This window comes from Paralichthys olivaceus, chromosome 23 (assembly GCF_024713975.1).
Source record: "Paralichthys olivaceus isolate ysfri-2021 chromosome 23, ASM2471397v2, whole genome shotgun sequence".
Lineage (NCBI taxonomy): Eukaryota > Metazoa > Chordata > Actinopteri > Pleuronectiformes > Paralichthyidae > Paralichthys > Paralichthys olivaceus.
In genome coordinates, this window is record NC_091115.1 from 14,180,937 (window position 1) to 14,202,917 (window position 21,981).

Here is a 21,981-nt window from a genome sequence, read left to right on the forward strand (position 1 = left end):
GGAATAAGAGAAAGGCTCCAGTCGAGAGAGACAGAAAGGTTGAGGCCAAGGAAGTACTCAGGGAGGAATGCTGGGAATGGGAACGAGCAGAAAGACAGTGACAGGAGACGGAGGGGTGAAAAAAATAAGTGCTGGGAAGACGTGAAAAGGAGGGACTGATGGAGGACAAAGGAAGAAGAGAATATGGACCCTAAGAAAACAGAGCGGACAGAGAGTGGTGACAGACGGCTGAAGAGAGACAAATGGAGGGAATCAGAGGTGGAGGTAATTTAACACGAATACACACTCAAAACATTCCCAGTGTATGAATGAGTGTGTAGGTGTCTCCTCTGACCTCATAGTGACCTACTACAGAACTAATATCACCCTATGTGTCTCTAAAGCTAAATCTATGTCATATCTGTTGTTCTTCATCACACTGACACACTCATGATGGACAGGATGAGCGAATCAATGCAGCAGATTCCATGCATTTGTCTTCCTCGTAAAACCATTATGCCTGCTGTATTTACCCATAATGCAACTTAAGGTAACCTAAGTTTCACTTCTTTCTCAATCCACCCCCCATTTGATTCACTTGGTGGAGTTTTTTTGAGTTCACCCTTCTGTCCACAAAACATTATTCACATAGTTTGAGCGGTTGTAGTCCACAACACCTGTACAAACGGAAAAGTTAAAAAACAAAACAACAAACTCCAGTTTATGGTTTACAGGAAGTAACATGAAGGAACTCCTTTTTTGGCCGAGCCCCTGAGTTCCTGGAGTCCCTGCTGGTTGCCGAACAACCTCATAATTTCCAGGAAGTTGAATTTTCCAAAATATTGAACCCTTTCTTTCAAGCCAATTCCTGCCCCGAGGCCCTTGACCTAACCATTTGATTTGACTTATACTGTTTCAGAGATGTGCTTATATTATATGATCTTATAAATTTTATACATGTATTTGTATAGCATATGCACAGAGTTAAACTTTAAATGAGTCTGGCATCATAATCCAGTAAGAGCTCCATACAGACCATTTACAGACAAAATAAATGTTTTTGGCACCAAAGAAAAATGACAAATACAAAATAAACTCACTAACATTTTAAAAACACAGCAAGAATTTAAGGATTTCTGTCTGAAAGGGATCCAGGAAGACTTCAGTGTTTACTTTCTACACCAGCAGACAACCAGGCAGCTACAGCTCATCTCATATCCTCACTGAAAGTGGAGCACGTTACACCAGCCTTCAAATCACAGCACTGGCTTCCTGTATCCCAAAGGATAGTTTTAAAATCCTATTACTTGTTTATATAGCACTAAATGTTCTCAGGCCTAAATACATATCTGATTTCCTTGTACGCTACAAAGAATCCCCCCCCCCTCAGGTCATTTTGGTTACTCTCTCAATTCAAAACCAAGCAAGCTTTTAGTTTCTGTGCACCACCAGCTGCAGGACAATCTTCCTGTTCTACCTGAGCTCTGCAAAACATGTCTGCTCATTTAAATCAAGACATTAAAAAGTATTTTAAATATTTAACTATTCAGTATTTCATTTCTGTTTTTATTGTCTTTACAACCTATTTCGATATCTATAGCTGTGCATCTGTGCATATTTACATGTGTATTGGGCTGTGTAATAGCCCATCAATGATGTAACATGTGCATAACATAAAAGAAAAAACATGTCTAACACATGTTCCTTTTGCTTCTCTCTGTTTGCTTTCCTTCTTTTACAGCATTAAACAACAAACAAGTGAACAGACCCACTCTTGGATCACCAACCTTTGAACTGGCAGAAGGCCTGGTGTGTGTATGTGTTTGAGTGTGTGTCATCCCAACCTCTGCACGAGAACAGGCCTGTGTTTGACGCACATGCACGCTTTTTTTCTGCATCAACTCTTAGCCACTATTCCTCATGCAGCAAACATCAGAGAGAACCCTCAGAATATGATGAGACAATAACAGGGCGGTGGGAGGCTTTGTTCGCTTTAATCTCAGTTATTTGTTGAATTCTTTAGCCTTAGGTCAGAGGGAGACCTAAAAACCAAGATGAAATGTACAATGTTGAGTCTGCAAAAGACTTTAAACAAAGTCAAGAGTTTCGAAGATCCACAAAATAAGGTATTTTTTCATTTATACAAAAGAAACTCCAATTAAAAAGGCTCAATATTTAATATTCACCATTCTGGTAAACACAAACCCTCAGCTTCATGGAGGTAGGTTTTTACCTAAGACTTTTGCAATGCTATCCCATTGTACTTGAACTTGTTTTGCAGCGAGCCTTGTTTTTCTTAGTGTTTTGGAGTGAACACTATGACTGCACTTCCAGGGGAGGGTATTTTTAACCGGTGTGGCTGTACTGTAAACACCAGCCGCTCTGTGTGTTCTCCCTCCAAGATTTAAACACAGCGACCGACAGCAAGACTCCCCGCGGCACAAAAGGCAATGAAATACTGCGTGTAAGACAAAAGACACAGGGAGAGGTGGAGGGGAGGGAAAGTGCACTGGAAAGCATAATATTGTCTCAAATATTTTCCCAATTTCAACCCAGGGGTCATTAAGGAATCTCAGCACTGTGGGGGAATGTTGCAGAAGTGGAAAGACTAATGCAAAAAATGTGAGCGAATCACATTAGTGGTAGTTACTCAGCTGCAACATATGTTAACCCAATTCTTTTTACATTTCTTGGTTTAATTTGATAATCCTATGGTTTAAAATCATGTGTTAGACCAAAGATCACTGCCAACTTGGATCAGGCCAAGTGAGCTGGGCTCGACAGACCACAGACTTATTGGCCTTCATCAATCAGCTTCACTGCTGCTACAGTTGTGGGGACAAACTACTGCAACTTACCACAGAGAAGCAGAGAGGACATTGAGATTATGATAAAACCTGCAGTAACGTTTAGGAGCTCCATCTTTTTTTGCTGTAGGAGTATGTGGTTTTAACCAAAGCAATCTTCAAGCCATTTCTTATGTCATGCTATACTGAACTTAAAGAAATTGTGTTTTTTTTTCTTTTTTCACCAATGCAATTCAGAATCAATGAAAGCCGAGCGAGCACTCCAGTGTCATCACCGTGTGTTTTAAAGTTCACTTGCTGACCTTGTCGACTAGAAGTGCAAATATAGCAGCCCTGCCTGTCCTCTGCATAACATTCACACCTCCCTCGCAACGACAGCTTCTCTTCCAGATATGGAGTCCGGCACACTGCAAGACAGACCACCCATTACTAGGACACGTTCAGACACCCCCCCTGTGCATGACCCATCCCATCCACCTCCCAATACTGGAGCTGGAAGTTGGCCCCCTGTCACTCCCTGTGTTCTCTTGGTTGTTTCAGCAGTATTAAAGCAGCTCGAGGGGGAAGAGCAAGAGACATAAAGACAGAGAGACAAAGAGAGAGAGAGGAAGAGAGAGCACTTTCATGCAAAGTCCATGCTTATGTTTTCCATATGATAAATCCCAACTTTGTGGTTAAGTATGGTTCAGGTGGCTTTGAGACAAATTACCTAATACTCCAGACTATTCATAGTCTTCCCTTCCCTTCTCACTCCATAGTTTCAGTCATACAATCTGCAAAGGTCACTGGACTGGAGATAATACATATATAATTACACATATTTTGTTCATGCATATGATTATTATGTAAGGATTATGAAGCAAAAAGTTGTTACACTATTGTGATATATGTATTTCTATAGTGACAGCAAAAAGTAGACACAGAAGACAAGAGAAGCAGATTGCATCAGGCCCACCCAGAGATAACAGACAGAGGGAAAGAGTAGAGATAGATTTGTTTACGTTCTGCTCACTCAAACTCAGTAAACCCAACATTATTCCCTGAGCAACTCCACCCCACTTTATGACTTCGAACCCACCCATACTGTCGCCTAAACCATTATCAGGCCACAGTATGAGCAGCCCAAAAGAAAGAATATGTAACAACTGACTGATTATTATTCTGTGTACACACCACATGTATGCAGAGAGTGAATCAACAGGATGTTTTTTGTGAGAGAAGTTGGAGAACCCTGAGAGTCCGTCTTCAGGCAGGTTGATCCGATACTGTAAAACATCCATTTGTGCTTTTCTCCTGCATCTACACTTATAGCACATTAGCTCTTTTTGAAGGCTATACAGTCATTGTACTTTTCACGCTCTCTCTTTTGAAAGAAAAAAAGTTATGAGATCTGTAAAAGAAAGGCCCAACTTGAGTTTCCCAAACACTTTACTCTTAGGGTTGGGATAAAATTGCAGTAAGTGCACACAATAAAAAGTTGGTCTTTTGTGTGGCTCTCAAGGCAAAACTAACTGGTGCTTGGAAGCTGACCTGACCAGAACTTCATCATGCTTGGGAACTCAATTCGGTAATTGGACATATTCTCAGGGTTAGGACCAAAAAACAAAAAAGGCTTGTCTTTTCGAATTTACACTTTTATTCAACTAAACCGCAAAAGCAAATGTGCTTTCACCAAACTCTTTCCCTGACCTGAACAATTTGAATGAATACCTAAACATAACTATACAAATCTTATATATTCATTACTTTAATAGAAGGCCCAGATTATTGCTAGTTGACAGAGTTACACAGGAAACCTTATTTCCCTCATCGGTGATAGTTGCACAGGAGGCTGTTAAATAAAGTTAACCTAAATCACAGGTAGGCACAAGACAGCATTTAATGAGAGGTGTCAAGGAGTGAATAGAACCAGATAAATCTCGCAACAATCCATGCAGTTGTTCAAGGATGAATGAAGATGAATCCAATAAACATAATTTGTTCTTCTGCCACACCATAGAATTAATTAAAAGGTAAGAAGCAATTTTCAGCTCTGTCTGAAAACAAACTCTAAATTAGCCACAGTCCCTAGGCCGTGTGCTCTGGACAGCTGCCAAACCTTCGATGCACAAGATAAGTCCCAATCAGCGATGGCGGCGTTGACACTTCATTAAAGCCCAGTAGACTCAGATAAGCTCGTCATCCTGCAGCACCAGAGGCTGTCAGCAGAGAGTACAACAGGAAGAGCACATGTCTTGCCTTGTTCTCGTCTCCATTATGGAAGAGAAATCATAGTCCTTGACGGCCCCAAATCATAGACGGATTAAGCGAGGAACCTTGGATGAGACATCAAACACCACCAGAGAAACTCAAGTCGTACGCTGCTGATGTTTGCAAAACCTGTGCATCACGAACATCAGTCGTGTAAATTAGTCATGGAGCTTAGAGACACACAGGCAGCTCAAACACGGACACAACTTAAAGAAAGCAAGGTGATGAGCTGCTTCTTTTTTTAAATGATGGGGTGTGATGTCCTTTGCAAAACACTACCACAAATTAACACAACATCAAGTACTTGGGAAGAATTATGTCTCGTAACAATATACTTTCTACATGTAGTTTGTTGTAAAATGTATATATATATTGTATCCTTATGTACTTTTATAGGAAATAACAGTAAAATCACACTAGAATTACCATCTGCATCAGCTATAGACAAGTGGTTGGATACATTGCTTCAATGGTAAGGTTAAGATTTAACTATGGAGTAAACAGCCAATACAAAGGTTCATTTGTGGTGAAATGTTCAGAAATTTGCCGTGCATCATTTTCTGTACAGTGTTCTGCAGCATCCACAATAAGGGATTTCCATGAGATGTTCTTGATACGTTCTTTTCTTGTGAAAGTAACACACTTGTGCACAGACACACACAAATCCATAAACAACTTGAGGACACTCCTGTGAAACTAGGTGTAGCCTGTTGTTTTTATCCATGAGAGGATTATAAACTGTATAAATACCGCTTGGATTCGGCCCAACTGATTCGGAATGGTTTCCAAAATGAATCTTGTCTATGCAGCTTGTGTCCTTTCCACACAATCCGACAACCCAATAGCTCCCTGCATCACTTCTAGACCTACAGCTCAACTCACAGGTGGAGCATGAGCACAGCAGTGCTTCGTAAAGAAGTGGTCCTTCTTTCACTAGAGCGACATCTGTTAAATGTGAAAGCTCTCGGTCCAAACACAGCGGTGGGCCTTCAGCTTCAGGCTGAGCTGCAGATCGGATTTGTTTCGGCAGAGCTTGTTTTAAGATTCACTTGGACTTCCTCTTTGGCTTTGGGCGAAACAACATCAGGCCTGCTGTCTTATGCAAACACCACACTAAAGAAAAGTCTAATCCTCTCTTCCTCTCTGCCTTGCACGTAACCCACATCTATTTGTTTATTTTTATGCACTTGTCATTATTCATCATAGAGGAATATTGTCAGTGATGCCATTATGAGCATGGGTCAAATACTCGACAGGACTAGACTGGTCAAGTTGTTCCCTCTTTGACAAACACCAGGGACATTATGATCTGTTTAACCTCATGGAAAACAAGCCAACACACGCTGGCACTATTGTGTATATGAGGGGGTTGAATGCACACAAACAAGCATGCAGCCGTGCACACATGCACACACAGCGTTACGCTTGATCCCACCTGATAAGAGGAACCCTGTTAAACAAGGGTTGGTTAATGTAAAGGTGTAAAGGACAGCACTTACTCCACCTTCTCTTTCCCTTTTTTCTGGAAACCAGTAAGTAAAGCTCTTAAGGGACTACACAACACAATTAGACAGACTAATTACCCCCTCCATACCTCCCATTCCTCACCCACAGCTACAGGCTGGGGCAGGCAAGACATCTCTGCCTGCCTACGAGCTTTCCAGTGACAGAGACCATGTTTAGGTGCAGAGACTGTGCATTTCAGGCAATTCAGCTGATGCTCTGTCAATAAGAACATTGGAATAAGGATCAAATCCGACAAACTGAAAACAATAGTAATGGCAAGAGTTAAGATGAGAGAGTGGGGGGTGTGGGGACACCTGCATGACAGTTTTCATTATCAAAATGAGGAGGAAGATAGATCAGCTTATTCTTCTTCAAACACACAGATATATATATATATATATATATATATATACACACCGTAAATAAAACATGCTACTGTACTTTTAATGGACTAAACGGGAGGTTTTTAGTAACCCAGTTGTTTTAACAAGCTGAGAGTTAAGTAGAAGTTGCCAGTTCAGCAGCAGGTTAATGATGAACCCCCCCCCTTGTAGTTAGGGCAGGCTTTTTGGACTCAGTCACGGACACGCTGGGAGGATTTAGAAGCAGGGGAGCTCTGACCCGTGGCTTTGATGTCTTCTGCCCACGTTTCCTCTAGGTCACGAGGAAAATCAGCAGCTTTGTTCGGTATCACAAGTCTGGGAGCCAGGAAAAGAATCAGGGTCAGGGAGTCTTTTCATTTTTTTCATCTCTCAGGAAGTCTTGTAACGGTAGAACGAGGCAACGGCAGTTGGGAGAAGAGAGGAGGAGGAGGTGAGACCAACCGGCCAAACAGGAAAGTTTCAGTTTGTGCTCTGACAGCTCTGGATGTGGGACGGGCCGAGGAGCTGCTGAAACTATTTGGCGGGGAGTTTTGAAAACCCCTTCCTCCTTGAGATGGACCGACCCCGCCTTCTCTTTTGCAGCCGTCAGACACTGAGCCAAGCATTTCTGCAAAGCGGAAAGAACTTGGCAACGACTGAGTTTAGTATGGCGAAGCACTTAAAAATGATCTCTGTGCAACCATTAAACCATCTGCAACATTTCGACACTGTTGGAGGTATTTAGGATATTCTCTGGGAGCAAGAGGGCCACACTGGTAATCTATATAAAATATTATCCTGCATTACCCTGGAGACAGAAAGGAAGAGGAGAGAGTGTATACATGTTCACTAATATTCAGGGATACTCAGGTAGCTCTCATATAAGTTTCCCTCCCCACAGAGGAGCTGACACTGCTCACGTCACAGGTATAGACTAAATACTTCCACACACACACAGATTAGTAAATGATGCACGGAGTCAATGGGCAGCAGGATGAGGTAATCCACTGCCAGTGATACATTACTCATGCAGTTTCCCCTCTGAGTTGATGACCACAAACCAGCGACATCATCTCATTAAAGCACACATGACTCATTGCCTCAGTGTGTCCGCACTCAGACTTGGTTCAGACACCTGCTTCAACCACGATGGAGAAAACGAAGCGAGGCAAAGACGCTGATAGAAAGAGAGCGAGCCACAGGAGCCTGACACCACTAGCTCTCTCCTGCACTGACACCTGTGGAGTGTCAGTCAGCTGCTGGCTCACACACACACAAATACCCAGTCTGGAGTCCGTAAATCCCCACTGACCTTGCAGATCTTGCTCTCCTCTGTCTCAGCTCTGGACCTCCCATCAGGTGTCCTCTCCTGTCGATACTCAGATTTGATTGACAGCTGGCAGGAGAGCCCTGGGGCGCCCTCACCTGCCCTGAGCTCCTGCTGCCGGGCCATGTAGCTCTGCGAGGTGGCTGCCCTCACCGCACTGGGGATGGGGAGAGCCGTGTGGACCGGTTTCGTGCCCACTGTGGAGGGTTGCCTGAGCTTGGAGGCTACACCAACCACCGGCATGGTACTTCCCAGGCACAGAAATAATAACACAGGAGTGAGAGAGCAGTCCCAAAAAAAAGTAGTGTGAAAGGGGAAACAAATCTGCAGTTTCTGCTACTGATGTCTGGCACAAGAAAGGAAGGGAGAAGTAAAAAAGAAAAGTAAAGAAAAGAATAAAAAACAGCAGTTGCCTCTCAGACTGAGAGGAAAGCAACTGCGTTCATTCTGTTGCCTACAGCGAGCAGGACTCACAGAAACTGAGAAGGCTTCTCCTTCCTCCTGCTCTCTCCCTCCTCCTTCTCCTCCCACAAGCAACACTGCTCCCTCCCCTTCCCTCACTCTCTCTCGCTGTCAGAAGTGTGCACCACAAAGTCAGCCAAAACAGTTCGAGGGGGCGTGAACTCTTCTGGAAGGTACAACCACCAGTCGGCAAAATCGTGATTACAAGAGACCTGACTGTGTGTGTGTGTGTGTGTGTGTGTGTGTGTGTGTGTGCGCGCTCAGTGCTCCCCAACACAACTGTCTAAACAGTTCTCCTCTTTCTCCTTCTCTCTTTCCTCTTCCTGATCACTGGAAATAGACACACTCCTCTCTGTCTGGAGTCGCCCCTCCCTCCGATTTGAGAAATAGTAGAAATGTAAAATGGGTAAAAGCCCTCAGAGTTATACGTGCACAAGAAGGTGATCTGAAAAAAAGTTGAGGGTTGAGATAAGTAAAGGAGAATTCCAATGTGAACAGCTGTTGATACAAGGCAGACTAAGTGTCACCTTCTTTATAATGCTGACATCATTCTAGTAGCTCAACAGGTTTCTGCTTTAAAGCTGGTGATTGTAGTGGCTGCTCTTTGCCTTAGATTCATTCTCTCTCTCAGTTTCTCCTTGGATGACTCACTCATTGCCTTTCTCTTTTTTTCATTCTGAATAGGAAAAAATTGCACGGAATGTAATTATACTGCAAAAATATATTTAATTGTCACTTTGGGTCAGTTTTGATTTCTGCTCATAAGTGATTATATTGTGCATTGATCCATTCCTATGACTCGCCTCTTCCACCTCAGCAGGTATCAGAGCAGTGGTTGGATCAATTGCACACAAATACATCCTGGAGACCCTCAGTCAAACATCTGTATGCTGAAATTAGATTTTCCATACAGTTTCACATTTCCCATAAGTTTCCCACAGTATACAGTTTGAAGAGAACATGTAAAACCACAACCAGCCTCATCATTTTTCATGTTTACAGCAACACTGAGACAGCCTTGGAGGAGGAAACAGTGTGTGTCATTATGACCATTTGTATGAGTCATTGTATCTTGACCCTCTCTGTGACAGTCAGCTTTTTACCCTGCCGTTCATTGTGGCCATTTTGAATAAGATGAACCAGCAACACAACTTGACCCTTAGGTGGTTTTGAATGGTGTATGTTATGAATGGTATAACTAGAGTATAAATAGTGTGGGCATCATGGATTATTGCCATTTTTGTAGACTCTTCAGAAATAAATGGAGTTAATCTACAGTTTGGGGCAGTAATGGGCCTTGTAAGCTTGTTTGCTGAGTTCAGTGGGCAGACTGGTCTGGGATAAGGTGGTGCTATGATGCACAGTGTGACGGCAGGGGGGGTAGCCTCTATCTGTTCATGACTGGTTGATATGGTAAATGTTGGCCACAGGACAGGTACACACACAGTCAGGAGTCATCTCTGTTTGAAGAGTTTGGGACAGTCTGCGACTCTGCTTCTGGGTTTGAGACATCTGGAGAGCTGTGTGCGGTCACAAAGTCAATGCTAGCTGCTGGACGGTCAGTAAATCACTCCAGATTGTGCGACTGCCTGCTTGTGAAACTGTTATTTTCTGTTTCTACATGTGTTAAACAGAGAAGATGTGATGTGTGGGTGGAGGATGTGGAGTTGTTTTGATGGTGCTGACAGTTGACTAATAAAAGTAGAGTAATATAACACATCGCTTTAGTTGCTGAGTAATTAGTAATGCAACTACTTCATCCATGAGTAATGTCTGATGCGTATTTGATCCCAGTTTGGAAATCAATTGCCCAGTACTGTTGATACAGTGTATTATTAATGGTGGATGAAAGTGTGTAAAAGCTCTTGACTGAAATGGCCGTGATGAGTAGCTGCTGGGCCACAGAATTGGTTTCAGGCTGCTTGCCTGTAACAAGAAACAGACACTGCATCAATGTCCAACGTATATATCACTGATGTGGACGTCTGGAGGCTGACAGCATCTCCCATAAACAAGACAAAACCACTGTAAAAAAACAAATCAGTCCACTCTCCTTGACCCCACCAATACTTAATATTACAGTAAATCTCTCCAAGTGTTTCTTTTGATCAGTGAAGTTTTTAAAGCTTTGTTCTCTGACCAGTTGGTTTCAGCAAGCGTTTGGAATTACAGTGTATTAAATGTAGTTTGTGGCTTGACAGAAAGACCTGACAGCAGGACAGATGGAAATCTGTGACGGATGATTATTTTAAAGACTACACCAGTCTGCAGCATTGGGATCTGTAAGTGTTCTATCAAATGCATTTGGATTGCATTAACCAGACATAATATAATATGTAGCCTTTTTTCCATTTTTTTTCTAATGGCTCCCTGCTTTGTGCAAGACATAAAAGGGAGTGAAAGTTTTATATGGAAAGGCTCCATCTGTTTCAGTTTAGGGAGGCGAGGAGATGTGCTGGAGTCAGAGGGGCACAGTGCAGTGTCACGGCAAACCGGAACTTTTTAACACGGCACGGTCCAATAAAGTGAGCAGGGGAAGGGAGGAAAACCAAACACAGGGCTTGTCTCGCAAATGTGACCTTACCAGAAAAATCACAACACCTGAGATGTATCGGCCTCCAGGCTTAGAGTTTCCATGTACCCCTTTTTTGTTTTGTAGTAGAGCCTGAACTCTGAACTGAGCAAGAAGGTTGAATGTCAAATCAATTAAGTATGACATGATTATTTTCCACACTGCTGCTGCCTCTCCTGCCCACTGTAACACTGCCTCAGTGCCTCTGACAGTCAATTGCCTTTACTCTGTTCCCCCCTGCCACATATAGCACCAGCTACTCAAACGTGTTTTCAATCATGCACCAGGGACTATCATGACAAGCCTAAAACAACAGGATATCACGTGAATGAATGGCACAAGTCCAGCTCCGACTCCGACTACTGCTGCCTGCCGAGTTACACGAACTGGAGCACATTTGGCGGCCGTCCAATCTCCCAAGACCGCCTGCAACTGCCGGGAAACCTGTTTCTGACAAGGTCCCTTCCCGGGGGTGCTGAGTCGTAACGAACTTGCACTAAAACCTCAGAGGTTTTAAGAAAGCCTTTTACTTCCCCCTGATTTGTGCTGGTTTCTGGGGATAATCACCTCACACTGCAAAAATAATTGCACAGTGGGAATGAGAGTGTCTCAGCTACCTGCAGGTAAGGAGCCCACCAGTGTAATACTGCGCTGAAAGTTCCTCATTTAACAGCAGTGAAATGTTCCAAAGTCAACATCGGCAGAGGAGATCTCAGGTTCACTTCCATGCAGACAAACCCAATGGGCAGGTCAGCACCCTTATGTTTGGCTACCAGGGCCGGCCACTTCTCTAAAAATAGTGACGGCCAACGGTGTCACGGTTGAAATATGAAGCACAGGGTGAGGTGAAGAAAGGATGGAGATCAATGGGAGAAGGACGCTGAAAAAAAGGAGATTAAATCCTCTAACTGTATGCAACATTTGTTATCATCTTTCAGTGACATGTCAAAATATGCGGGAGCCAGACTGCAAATGAATCAGTAGAGCTTTGGACAAGACCACCTCAATTGAGTCTGAGTCCAGTCCAAGATTAGTTTCTGTCCAATTTCAAAATTGAGTGGGAACAATTGGTCGCCACCAAGACAAGAGAAGGTCTACAGGAAACTCAATTATACAGTGAGTAGAAACATATGTCTGATTCGGTATAAACTAATGTTGACAAGAAAGTAAAAAGTCATGGTAATAATGGCATTGGTCTGAAGACTGGACTCAAGCCTAAGGATTTCTATGATCCGTGTACATTTGCATTGTGTGAGCCACTGTTGTTTGAAACCCATCTTCTTCCCAAAAGGAAAAAAAAACCTGTGAAAAGGATGATGCCCTTTGGCCTCTTTTTGTCTTGAAATACATTATTCACAAATGACCTTTACCAGGTTTGCTGTTTTATCCTTCAAATTACCTGCTGCATCCCTGATAACAGTTATAAGTTGGTTGGGGAAAGAAACACAAACCACTGACCTGAGAGTTAAAGACCAAACTGAATGTGCTCAAAGTTGCAGACAAAGGCATTTCCACAAGAACCAAAGATAAACTCTTGTTAAAACGCCTTCATCTTATTTCAGACAGACATGAAAAAGACTTGACCGCACCTAAATTTAAGCTCCGGTGACTTTTCATATGTAGTTGTGGTTTTGCTGGAAACCCATTCTTGGTTTCCTGCAAAACCACCACTAAATATCTGGTGGAGAGGGAGCACATTCCGTCTGAAGATGGAGGTGGTGGTCAAGGAGGGAAGCATGAAAGCTGGGAGGTTGGCTGCACCAACCATCCCCACATACCTCGAGTCGCAGCTGAAAGCAGCATCCTGTTATTAGCCCACACTCGCTAAGTGCCGCTCTCCACAGGTAGAATGTGACTCGATAATTTAGAGCTTTGTGTAATCGGATAAACTTTCTCAAAACAGTCCAACCTGTGATTCAGAACCAAATTTTGGATTTCTAACAGCAGCCAACCAAGAGGAATTGTGTAACTCCTGGTTTGATGTGATGCCACTTTCCTGATGTTCAGGTCGAAGTTCTATGGCAGCATTTCAGTCAGTAAGATAACACTGATATTTCGAGGTTATGGAATCAATGTGTTTATTATCTATTCCATGCAGTGGGTGGATGGATAGTAAACTGCTCTGGTTGTGTGTGTGTGTGGTTTATATGAACGATACCGCCCAGCTTCAGATGACGTCAGCAGTAACGTTATGCTGTGGCTGTGAAAACAAACATGCCAGGGTGCTGAAGATAAGAGGGGTCACACACCTTCCACCCTCACGCCATGCACACACACACACACACACACACACACACACAGATTCTAAACACATCCTCCAGGGGGGCTAGATAGATAGTCACGCATCTGGCCCTGTCAGCACTGTGAATGCTATCAGTCAACCGCACATCAGCCGACATGGAAAATAAAACAAACACACACTCGTGCTGGCACATACACAACAAAGAGGTGCCCGAGCAAATGGAGGCATGTCCATCGGCTGAGTGAGCACAAGCATGTGCCATATACGCACATCACGCATGACCTGGGAGGACATAAACATACATTGACTTTCATCTCCCTTCTCGCTGCTTCAGGATTCTCAGAGAGATTCCTGCTCCTCAGTCAACCTCTGACTTCTCCGCGGTCAACCACCCACACACACGCAAAAAACAATGGAGCATCATGGGAAATTGATCTTTATTTCACTTCCCTTCTTGTTCACATTAAGTTTTGACATTCAAGGATATAAACGATGAAAGCAACAAAATGTTTAAGTGTTTACATATGGCCTCTATTAACATAACAAATACAACATTGTGTAAGAGGATTGTTAATTTTGATGAGTACAAGCATTTAATGTAATGTAACAATGAATTAACAATGCATCTTATTTCATGAGGTTATACAGGATTAACCAGTAACTAGTAACTACAGCCAATTCATGATTGTTGATATATGCACAGTAAAAGGAGCAAAACAATACAGTTTTTCCCTGGTTTACACTGTAAGAGTTCTAATATATCTCATCTGTGTTTTGGATGCTAAAGCTGAGCACAACTATAAGGACACAACACAGAAATATTCAATTAAAAAACCCTTGGTGCTTGAGAAAATGTGCTGACAAATGGAGACATGGGTGTTTATTCTACATCCCAACCTCCTTAGCTTTAATTTGTTCATGTTTCATGTGTTTGTATGAGTCATTATCTTTTCTACAAAAGTTACATTAGAGAAATTAATGAGTAAAATAATATTGTCTCTTTCCTTCTTTTTTTCTTGCCAATTAATTAACATGATTTATTTTGTGACCCATTGGAGGGGCCCAATCCCTAGTTTGGAAACCACTCAGTAATCTACATCACTAATTTCTCTCGGGTTTCTGTGTGTCCTCAATAGCTCATTTGTAAAACATAAAGCCTGTTAGATTTTGCGCAGAGTGGGCATGTTTGAGGGATAGTGGTATTTGAAAAATGCTCTGTTCCAGGAGCGCAGTTATAAACAAAGCATTAAGAACAACTTTGATGAATTAAAAGTAATTAAGGCTTCCTGAATTCCTCTCTCAGCGTGCTGGTTGAAATGCCATGTGGTGGGCTAATACCTCCACTACAATGAATCAGAGGGAGTATTTGGATAGACTCTGCAGTAAGGATTTCCCCCAGCGCTCTGGTCGGGACAGTCCTGGCTCGTCCTGCTCATGCAATCCTCCGTCTGTTGGAGGTCCAGCTTGGCTTTTACTTAATGTCTGGTTCAGACATTTACTCTTTTACAAACACTTATTTTTGTGCAGGGATTCATTCATCTATTTATTTTTCACTCATTGCTTTTCCCATTCTTTAACATATCTCCTGCCAGCCCCCTGGTGAAAACTCTGGATAATGTCCGGATGAGCCCATGTGAGAATACTGCAGGAGGAGATTGGGCAACAACAAAAGTAAAACTGAAATAATGCTGGTATCAATATGCTGTTGCTCTCCTGCAGGCTGCACCACTCATCACCTCAACTCTTCTGAGATTGTCCTGTCCTGAACACGTCTGACCAGAAAATTTCCTACTGCGCTCTTCATATGAAAACTCCGGACCCCATCGTCTGGACATTTTCCAGAGTTCGTGGCTTAATTTATGCCCCGCTCCCCCAATGACTCACCTTTAGTGTCTTTAAATACCCCATTCATTCACCTTCTCATGAATACATGTATTTACATTGGCTCATTTAGCAGATGTGTATTCAATAATGCACTTTGCACTGATTTTGCACTCAGTTGCTCTTAATTCACCCATTTATTTCCTTTTTTAATCCCATTTAGTCCATTATTCAGCTAATTACTTCAATGCTGCCTCTTCAATTCTTTTCTCAACCCACTCCCTCTTTCACTGGGATACCGCCACTCATTCTGTTGCTCCATCTTCCTGTCGGGCGAATATATCAAAGTCCCTGAGCTCATTTTACAAGTCATATATTGCACCACCTCAAGGGTCAGAACATGGATCAATCTTCCAGTTTTTCACTGACAGACTTCTACAGAAAGAAATGTAGGAAGACATTTTGAAGCAGCAGAAGACCCCTCCAAATGGTCCGTGTCATGTCAGCTACTAACTCCCTTCCATCACAACACCATCACTTCTCTCTACTGTCAAAACTTTCCTCACTTCCCCTCAGCAAAACCTAGTGTACTTTTACACTTGACAAATTGCAAAGGCCATCGACTTTCATTCCTTGCAGCCAAGTTGGCGTAAATCAATCCCATTTACGACCATTACATTCCTTTCCCTTGTGATTCGCTCCAGTCTCCCCACGTCCACCCCACATCTCAATGTTTCCCCTCTTGCGAAAGACTTGTGTCCTCGGCAAATCTTGAATTTCACAGCTGGAGTTGATAAAGTCCTGAAGTGCTGAATGAGACTCTTCCCTCAAAAACAACAAGCAGGAGAGGGTATGTAGAGTTATACCAATGATGGCTGAGATGAAAGCGGGGCTGGAGGAAGAGGGAGCTGCCCAACAGAGGGCAGTACCAGACACAGATTAATGGAAAAGACGAAAGGCACGATTTTCAAACAGAATTCATGTCCTGATTTAATGGCAAAAATGATTTTAGTCTTAAGTATAACTCTCCCCATTGCCCTGGAGTGTAAAAAATGTGGCTACTAACAAAGTTTTCAAAAATATCAAGGGAAATTACAACAAATGTCAAAAATAGATCGAATTAGAGTTGATTATTTTGTACAAACAGCAGAAAGTTTTCAGACCAATGACACAAACCTCACAGAGACAATGTGTCACAGTCCTGCATTGCTTCAGTGTCATCTCAAGCCAATCACAATAACCAAACTGATGTGACGAGAATGTTGGAGCACTCATTGCTATTTTTAGCAAATTACATGTTAGCACAAAATAATCAAATAAAAGATGACTTTACATGTATATCATATATATATATTGTGCTTTCAAAAGTCTGCAGGGAATTGCAGTTGAAAATTTAGAGTTGATTAGGCTCAGCAGGAAAAATGCATTCATCTGTGATAATATCTACTTGCTCTGCTAAAATGTCAGGAGTGTGTCAATCACCACAAACAAGTGTTCGTTCTGTGAGACCTGGTTGTTATGCCAGACTTCCAGTCTACAAACTCTGCATAGCAGCATTTACAGCTGTGTAACAACTGGTACTCTCAACCTGCCCCTGATGTTTGTGCACATATGAATACTGACTCTTTCAATGCACAGCTGGCGTAAGGGGATAAAACTCAAACTCAAGTCCAGGGTCATGGCCGCTCTTCTCCTCAGAAAACTTTCATTAACTTTGTATTATCTGCAGGAAGCCTGTCTCTCCACAGTCCTCTCATCACCTGCAGCATTTTTACAAAATTGGGTCGACCCCGTCACCCAGAAATGACGTTTATAGGCAACTATACTTTAACAGCAAATACGTTTGGTAGAAGACATATTGTGTCTGAAGTTACTGAAGTCTGTCACTGCAAGTTAATGTTATTGTGAATTGAAACATTTGATTTATATAATATAAAAGAAATATATTATAATATGATTTTACAATTTAATTCTTGAGTTGTATGTTTGTTGTCTTAAAGGACCTTCTAGGAATGGGCATTGGAATTTAGCAGTGGCTACAACTGCTGTGATATATTGCATTGGATTATTGCTTTGTAAGAGTCTAAGTATATTGTATTGGTCCCAATCAAAAAACAGTAAAATGAATATATGTTCATATTGTATTATACTTATTCCATTCAACATATTTACAATTTACCAAATAAAACAAATAATTGAATTCCCTGTAGAATGTTCTGCTGCAGTTGAATAATCATAAATTAAATTGCAGGTTGCTTTCATGCAGTGGCAATAAGATCAATTTTCTTTTTGCTCTTTACTTCTTTCTTGTAGACCCGAGTGTGTTTCCACAATAAAAACCTGCGAGCAAATTCTAGAGTTAACGCAGAGTTAATTGAATCTAGGATTTATAAAACATTTTACATTATCATGACTGATAATGCTGGTAAATCCTTCTAGCAGATCTAATGAAATATGTGCACCTCAGGAGAACTTCGCTCCCATGTCAAAACAATAGACCCCCCCCCTCATATTTTATCACGACACCAAAACCTTTATAATATCCGGAGCACGTCTGTTTGAACCCCATAAGCTCTTGTCAAACAACAGACAATTATTCCATATCCCTAAAGTAAGTCGCTTAAGCCTCATTACTTTTAACTGCGTGTTGTGACACACAGCTTTTAACCTCTGTCCCCTGGGCTGTAAATAGGGAAAACTTGTTGTTTGCTCATCTGATAAACACATATTGGTGTCATCTGTGGCTGGCCCGGGGTTGCTTTTACTTTGACTCTCATTTGACTCCCTCATTAGCGCTGGGGCTCATATAACGGTCTGTTTTACACTGTCTGAGAGCGCGTCTGATTAAAGAAGAAGAGGGTTAAAAGCTGTTGTGCCCCTGGACACTGGCACGGTGTCAAATCACCCAGATGTGATTATGACACTGTGCACATGCACTTATGGTACGTACAGGAACATGTCCACTGACATGAAAGGAGAACAATATTGCATGATGACACATACACTTTAAAAAAAGCAGACCGAACCAGCCTGCGTCCTCCATACAACATCTCATTATGTTAACGTCTCACTGGCTTGTTATAGATGTCTTTAAACAAAGCCCCTGGCGCTGCACTATACATGCTCACTGTCTTGTAAACCACCACACAGTCGTTACATGCATGTTTTTAATGTAAAAGCAGCTGGCGGGCATTTCTGTTTTAATTTATGATGCATTGAGGAGGGGCACAGGGGGAGAGGACAGTCATCTAATTGGAACACTTTGACCAGCGGAGCAATAAATCAACAGCCCTTTGTAAGATTAGGATCCACTTCCATGGCCGAGTTGGGGTAAGCAGGAAGTTTGTCTACCTATGACTGTGTGTGTGCGTGACAAGACGGCGCTACAAGTGGGAGTTCCTCTCGTCTGACACAAATGTGTCGGCTGTACATCCTGTTGACTGCTGGCATGTTGGAGCAGCCGCTACTTATGCTTCATGACTGCGACCTTCTGTCTGTACCTTCCCTAACATGGGTTATGTAAAGTTAATGTGATAATTATGGGTTTCATTTAGGTCTAAATGTTGTTTTAGAGAATACTTTACTACTGGAAACTAGGTAATTATATAAAAGGAGCTTTTTGGAGGTTTTGGGGGCTTCATATTTTGCATGTGAGCCAGAAGTGAGGCTGGAGCAACGTCACAACTTTTGTGGAAATTTGCAGGAAACAAAAGAAACGTGAAGCCAACCCACAGTGGATGAAAACTCAACCAACTCAATCCAAAAGAAGTTGTGGAAGATAAAAATACCTTTTGAAATTGCCATGGCTTACTTCTGCAGTAACACTGATGGATCTACTATAAACAGTATGCACGCAGTGAGAGCTGGTTAATATTATATAAAGTGTCAAGTGGAAGTATTGTCGATGGTATTGATCTTTGCATTAACAGGAAAAGTCTTCCCCTGTGCCTTCCACCAGCATACGTACTGTGCACACTCCAAATTAGAGAGAATCTCTCGTCTTTTGAGTGTGGATTACATAAGTACATGTCAAACCCACTGCTGTGTGTGAGAGAGTGTGTTTGTATAAGAGAATAAGAAAGGTGGAGATAGAGCTTGATAGTGAGCACGTAGGTTTAATGTGAAAAGAAAATTAGTCATTAAAATAGATGACAGTGGTGTACAAAGAGTGCTTACTCCTGTGTGAGTCTGTGTGTGTGTGTGTGTGTGTGTGTGTGTGTGTGTGTGTGTGTGTGTGTGTGTGTGTGTGTGTGTGTGCGTGCACGCAAGGGTGGTCCATCAAGTGTGTTTACACTCTAGGCTCTTTTCCTTGATTTGGGTGTGTTTGATGACAGCAGCTGAAAGCCTCATGGCCCTCTGTTTTGAATAGAGCCTGGTTATTTAATCCATCTCCTTCAGTTACATGGCAACATGCACACACTGTTTGATTTTCTGGAGCAGGTTCATACAGCTCAGGTGACTGATCAGTATGGAAAACAAAGAAAGAGATTAAAGTCAATTGTATATTTATTATTACCCTATGACATAAATTTTAACTAGAATGACACTGGACTAGGGTGCATGTCTCTGTCCAGGCTCAACCTCCAACCTCCAGATTAGTCATTTCTAAGATGTTATATTTGGCTGTATTCAGCAATCGGAGACTAGCATGGGTTTAAAATGAATTTGCTTAATCGTTTCTCCTGTTGCAGAACTGTGGAAGAGGTGAGGGTTTGACTCTGGGTTGCTTCCTGCTTTTGGACTCGGTAGAGAAAGGGAATGAATTCTAAAACTACTGTTGTTGAACTCTAGTGAGAGATAGTTTTGTGTTCCTGAGGAGTTTTGGATTGTTGTATTTGTGAGAAAACGTGAACTGAAGTGATTGCGATTGCAGAAGTCTCACTTCCTGTGTCTGTCCAGTATTTAGTGGTTAATGGTTTAACTCTGCATTTTTGCTTTATTGTGTGATGCACAGTGGAGTCATTAATGTGTTGTTATATTCAACCGATGTGCCATCTGGATGCTTGTTCTTCTTTATGAGTGTTGGTCGAGGTGTTAATAGGCAGCTGTTGACAAGCTTTTAGAATTACTGTCAGAGTTCTGTTGCCCGGGTAACGGGCTGGAAATGCTAATTATCACTCATCAATCTATGTCTCTGCAGATTAATTAACTTTTTAGTTGCACAATCTCAGCTACGATACCAGGCACTTTCAGGCACATCCAATCACCTTTCACACATGGTGTTAAACTGCTGCGTCTGGGCCACCAACCAGTGGTGGTCTCAAGGTTCAGGTACCAGGAGGTTAGGAGAAAGCAGGGGAAATCTAAATGTGAAATTAAATTAGAAATCCTTTCTCTTTGTGGTCCACAGCCAAAGTGACCTTGAGTAAATGACTGCATGAATGGAGCTCAAGAGTCAACAGATGTGACTGTGTGTGGGTCTGACTGTAAACAGGTTTGAGCAGCCAATGAATTCATATGTTTTGTTGTGAGGCCATTTGTGGACAGTGGGTGGATGGATGTAGGCTAAGACACAGGTAGCTTATCGTCTATAGGCTTTTGAAGGTAAACCACGAAACCAAAGCCTGATTCATCCATTCCCTGTTTGATATAGTAGGTAAAGGGCATGTCATTAACTCAGCCATGGTTTGAGGTTTGGTTACACTCACGGTGAAACTGTGAAATTCTTTAAAAACTTTTTTTTTTCTGTCAACGGCAGCCACAAACTGAAACTTAAACTGCTTCCAGCATGCTCCACTTTATGTCACAATAAAAACTAAAACTTCTGAAGAAGAACATCATCCTCAAACTACTTGACAGGAGAGCATGGTATAGTAGCAGTGACTGGGAGGATCTGTCATGTAAAAGATTCAAAACATTTCTACGAGTTGGCGCTTTGACCAATCAGTTGATCTAATGGAGCATAACCCAGAATAACAATAAATCTCTCAAATGTGCATGCGGAGGCCAATTATAAGTCGTAAGCAGCCAAGTGTGAATATCATGAAATGAATGAATTCTCTGAGCTGTGCGGAGTAGTAGCAGTGGCAAAGCTATTTAGTCAAAGTGGGGAACTCATGATTTAGCAGCAGAGTAGCAGCTGGCGCTACAAGGTCCCACAGCTCACATCCCAAACACTACTGTGGATCACCACTGGCAAGAAATGCTATAGACACTTTTCCTTTGCACAGATCCGGCAGCCATGTATATGTAAAAGTCGTTTGTAGAACAGTTACTGGTACCACGATGTGATTAAAGGGCTAAATTGACTTTGAAATCGTACCCTAGAGTAACACAAGCTTTATTTTTGTCTTGTAGCAGTGGAAGTAAATCAAACCGAGGAGGAAAGAGCAAGTCGCAGAGCTGCCAAAAACTTCTAATTCCTTCCTACTTCCCTTTATTGGCTCCTTGCCTCCAGACAAAGAGTCGTAACAGAAATCGCCGTGTGCAGATCTGTCGGTTTGGCTCTGACAGAGTTCAGACCTTGATTACGCTGGGAGTCAAGCAGTTCTTCTCACAGAGGACGTGTCTGAGGGTGCAGTCACCTGGCTCGCATCCAGGCTCAGGTTGTGATTGGCAAAAAAAGCTCCAGTGCAGCTGAATGAAAACAAACTTCAGGCTTCAGGCAGTTTCCAGTCATCGATAGAGAAATACACTGATACTGTAAAATACAC

At 42.3% G+C, this 21,981-nt stretch overlaps 1 protein-coding gene across 18 annotated transcripts in view; it reads right to left on the reverse strand.

Annotated features, from left to right (window-relative positions):
- Positions 1-21,981, reverse strand: part of nav3 (neuron navigator 3) — a 383,327-nt gene that overhangs the window by 172,452 nt on the left and 188,894 nt on the right. For 13 of the 18 annotated variants that reach the window (XM_069520092.1, XM_069520086.1, XM_069520096.1 and 10 more), the window contains exon 1: positions 8,217-8,717. The exons of 3 other annotated variants lie outside the window; for them this stretch is intronic. In XM_069520092.1, the coding sequence (XP_069376193.1) occupies positions 8,217-8,474 (258 nt within the window). In that variant the 5' untranslated portion in view covers positions 8,475-8,717. Of the gene's footprint in view, positions 1-8,216; positions 8,718-21,981 lie in introns of those variants that run through there. 2 more of the 18 variants (XM_069520099.1, XM_069520093.1) reach the window with 1 other exon arrangement.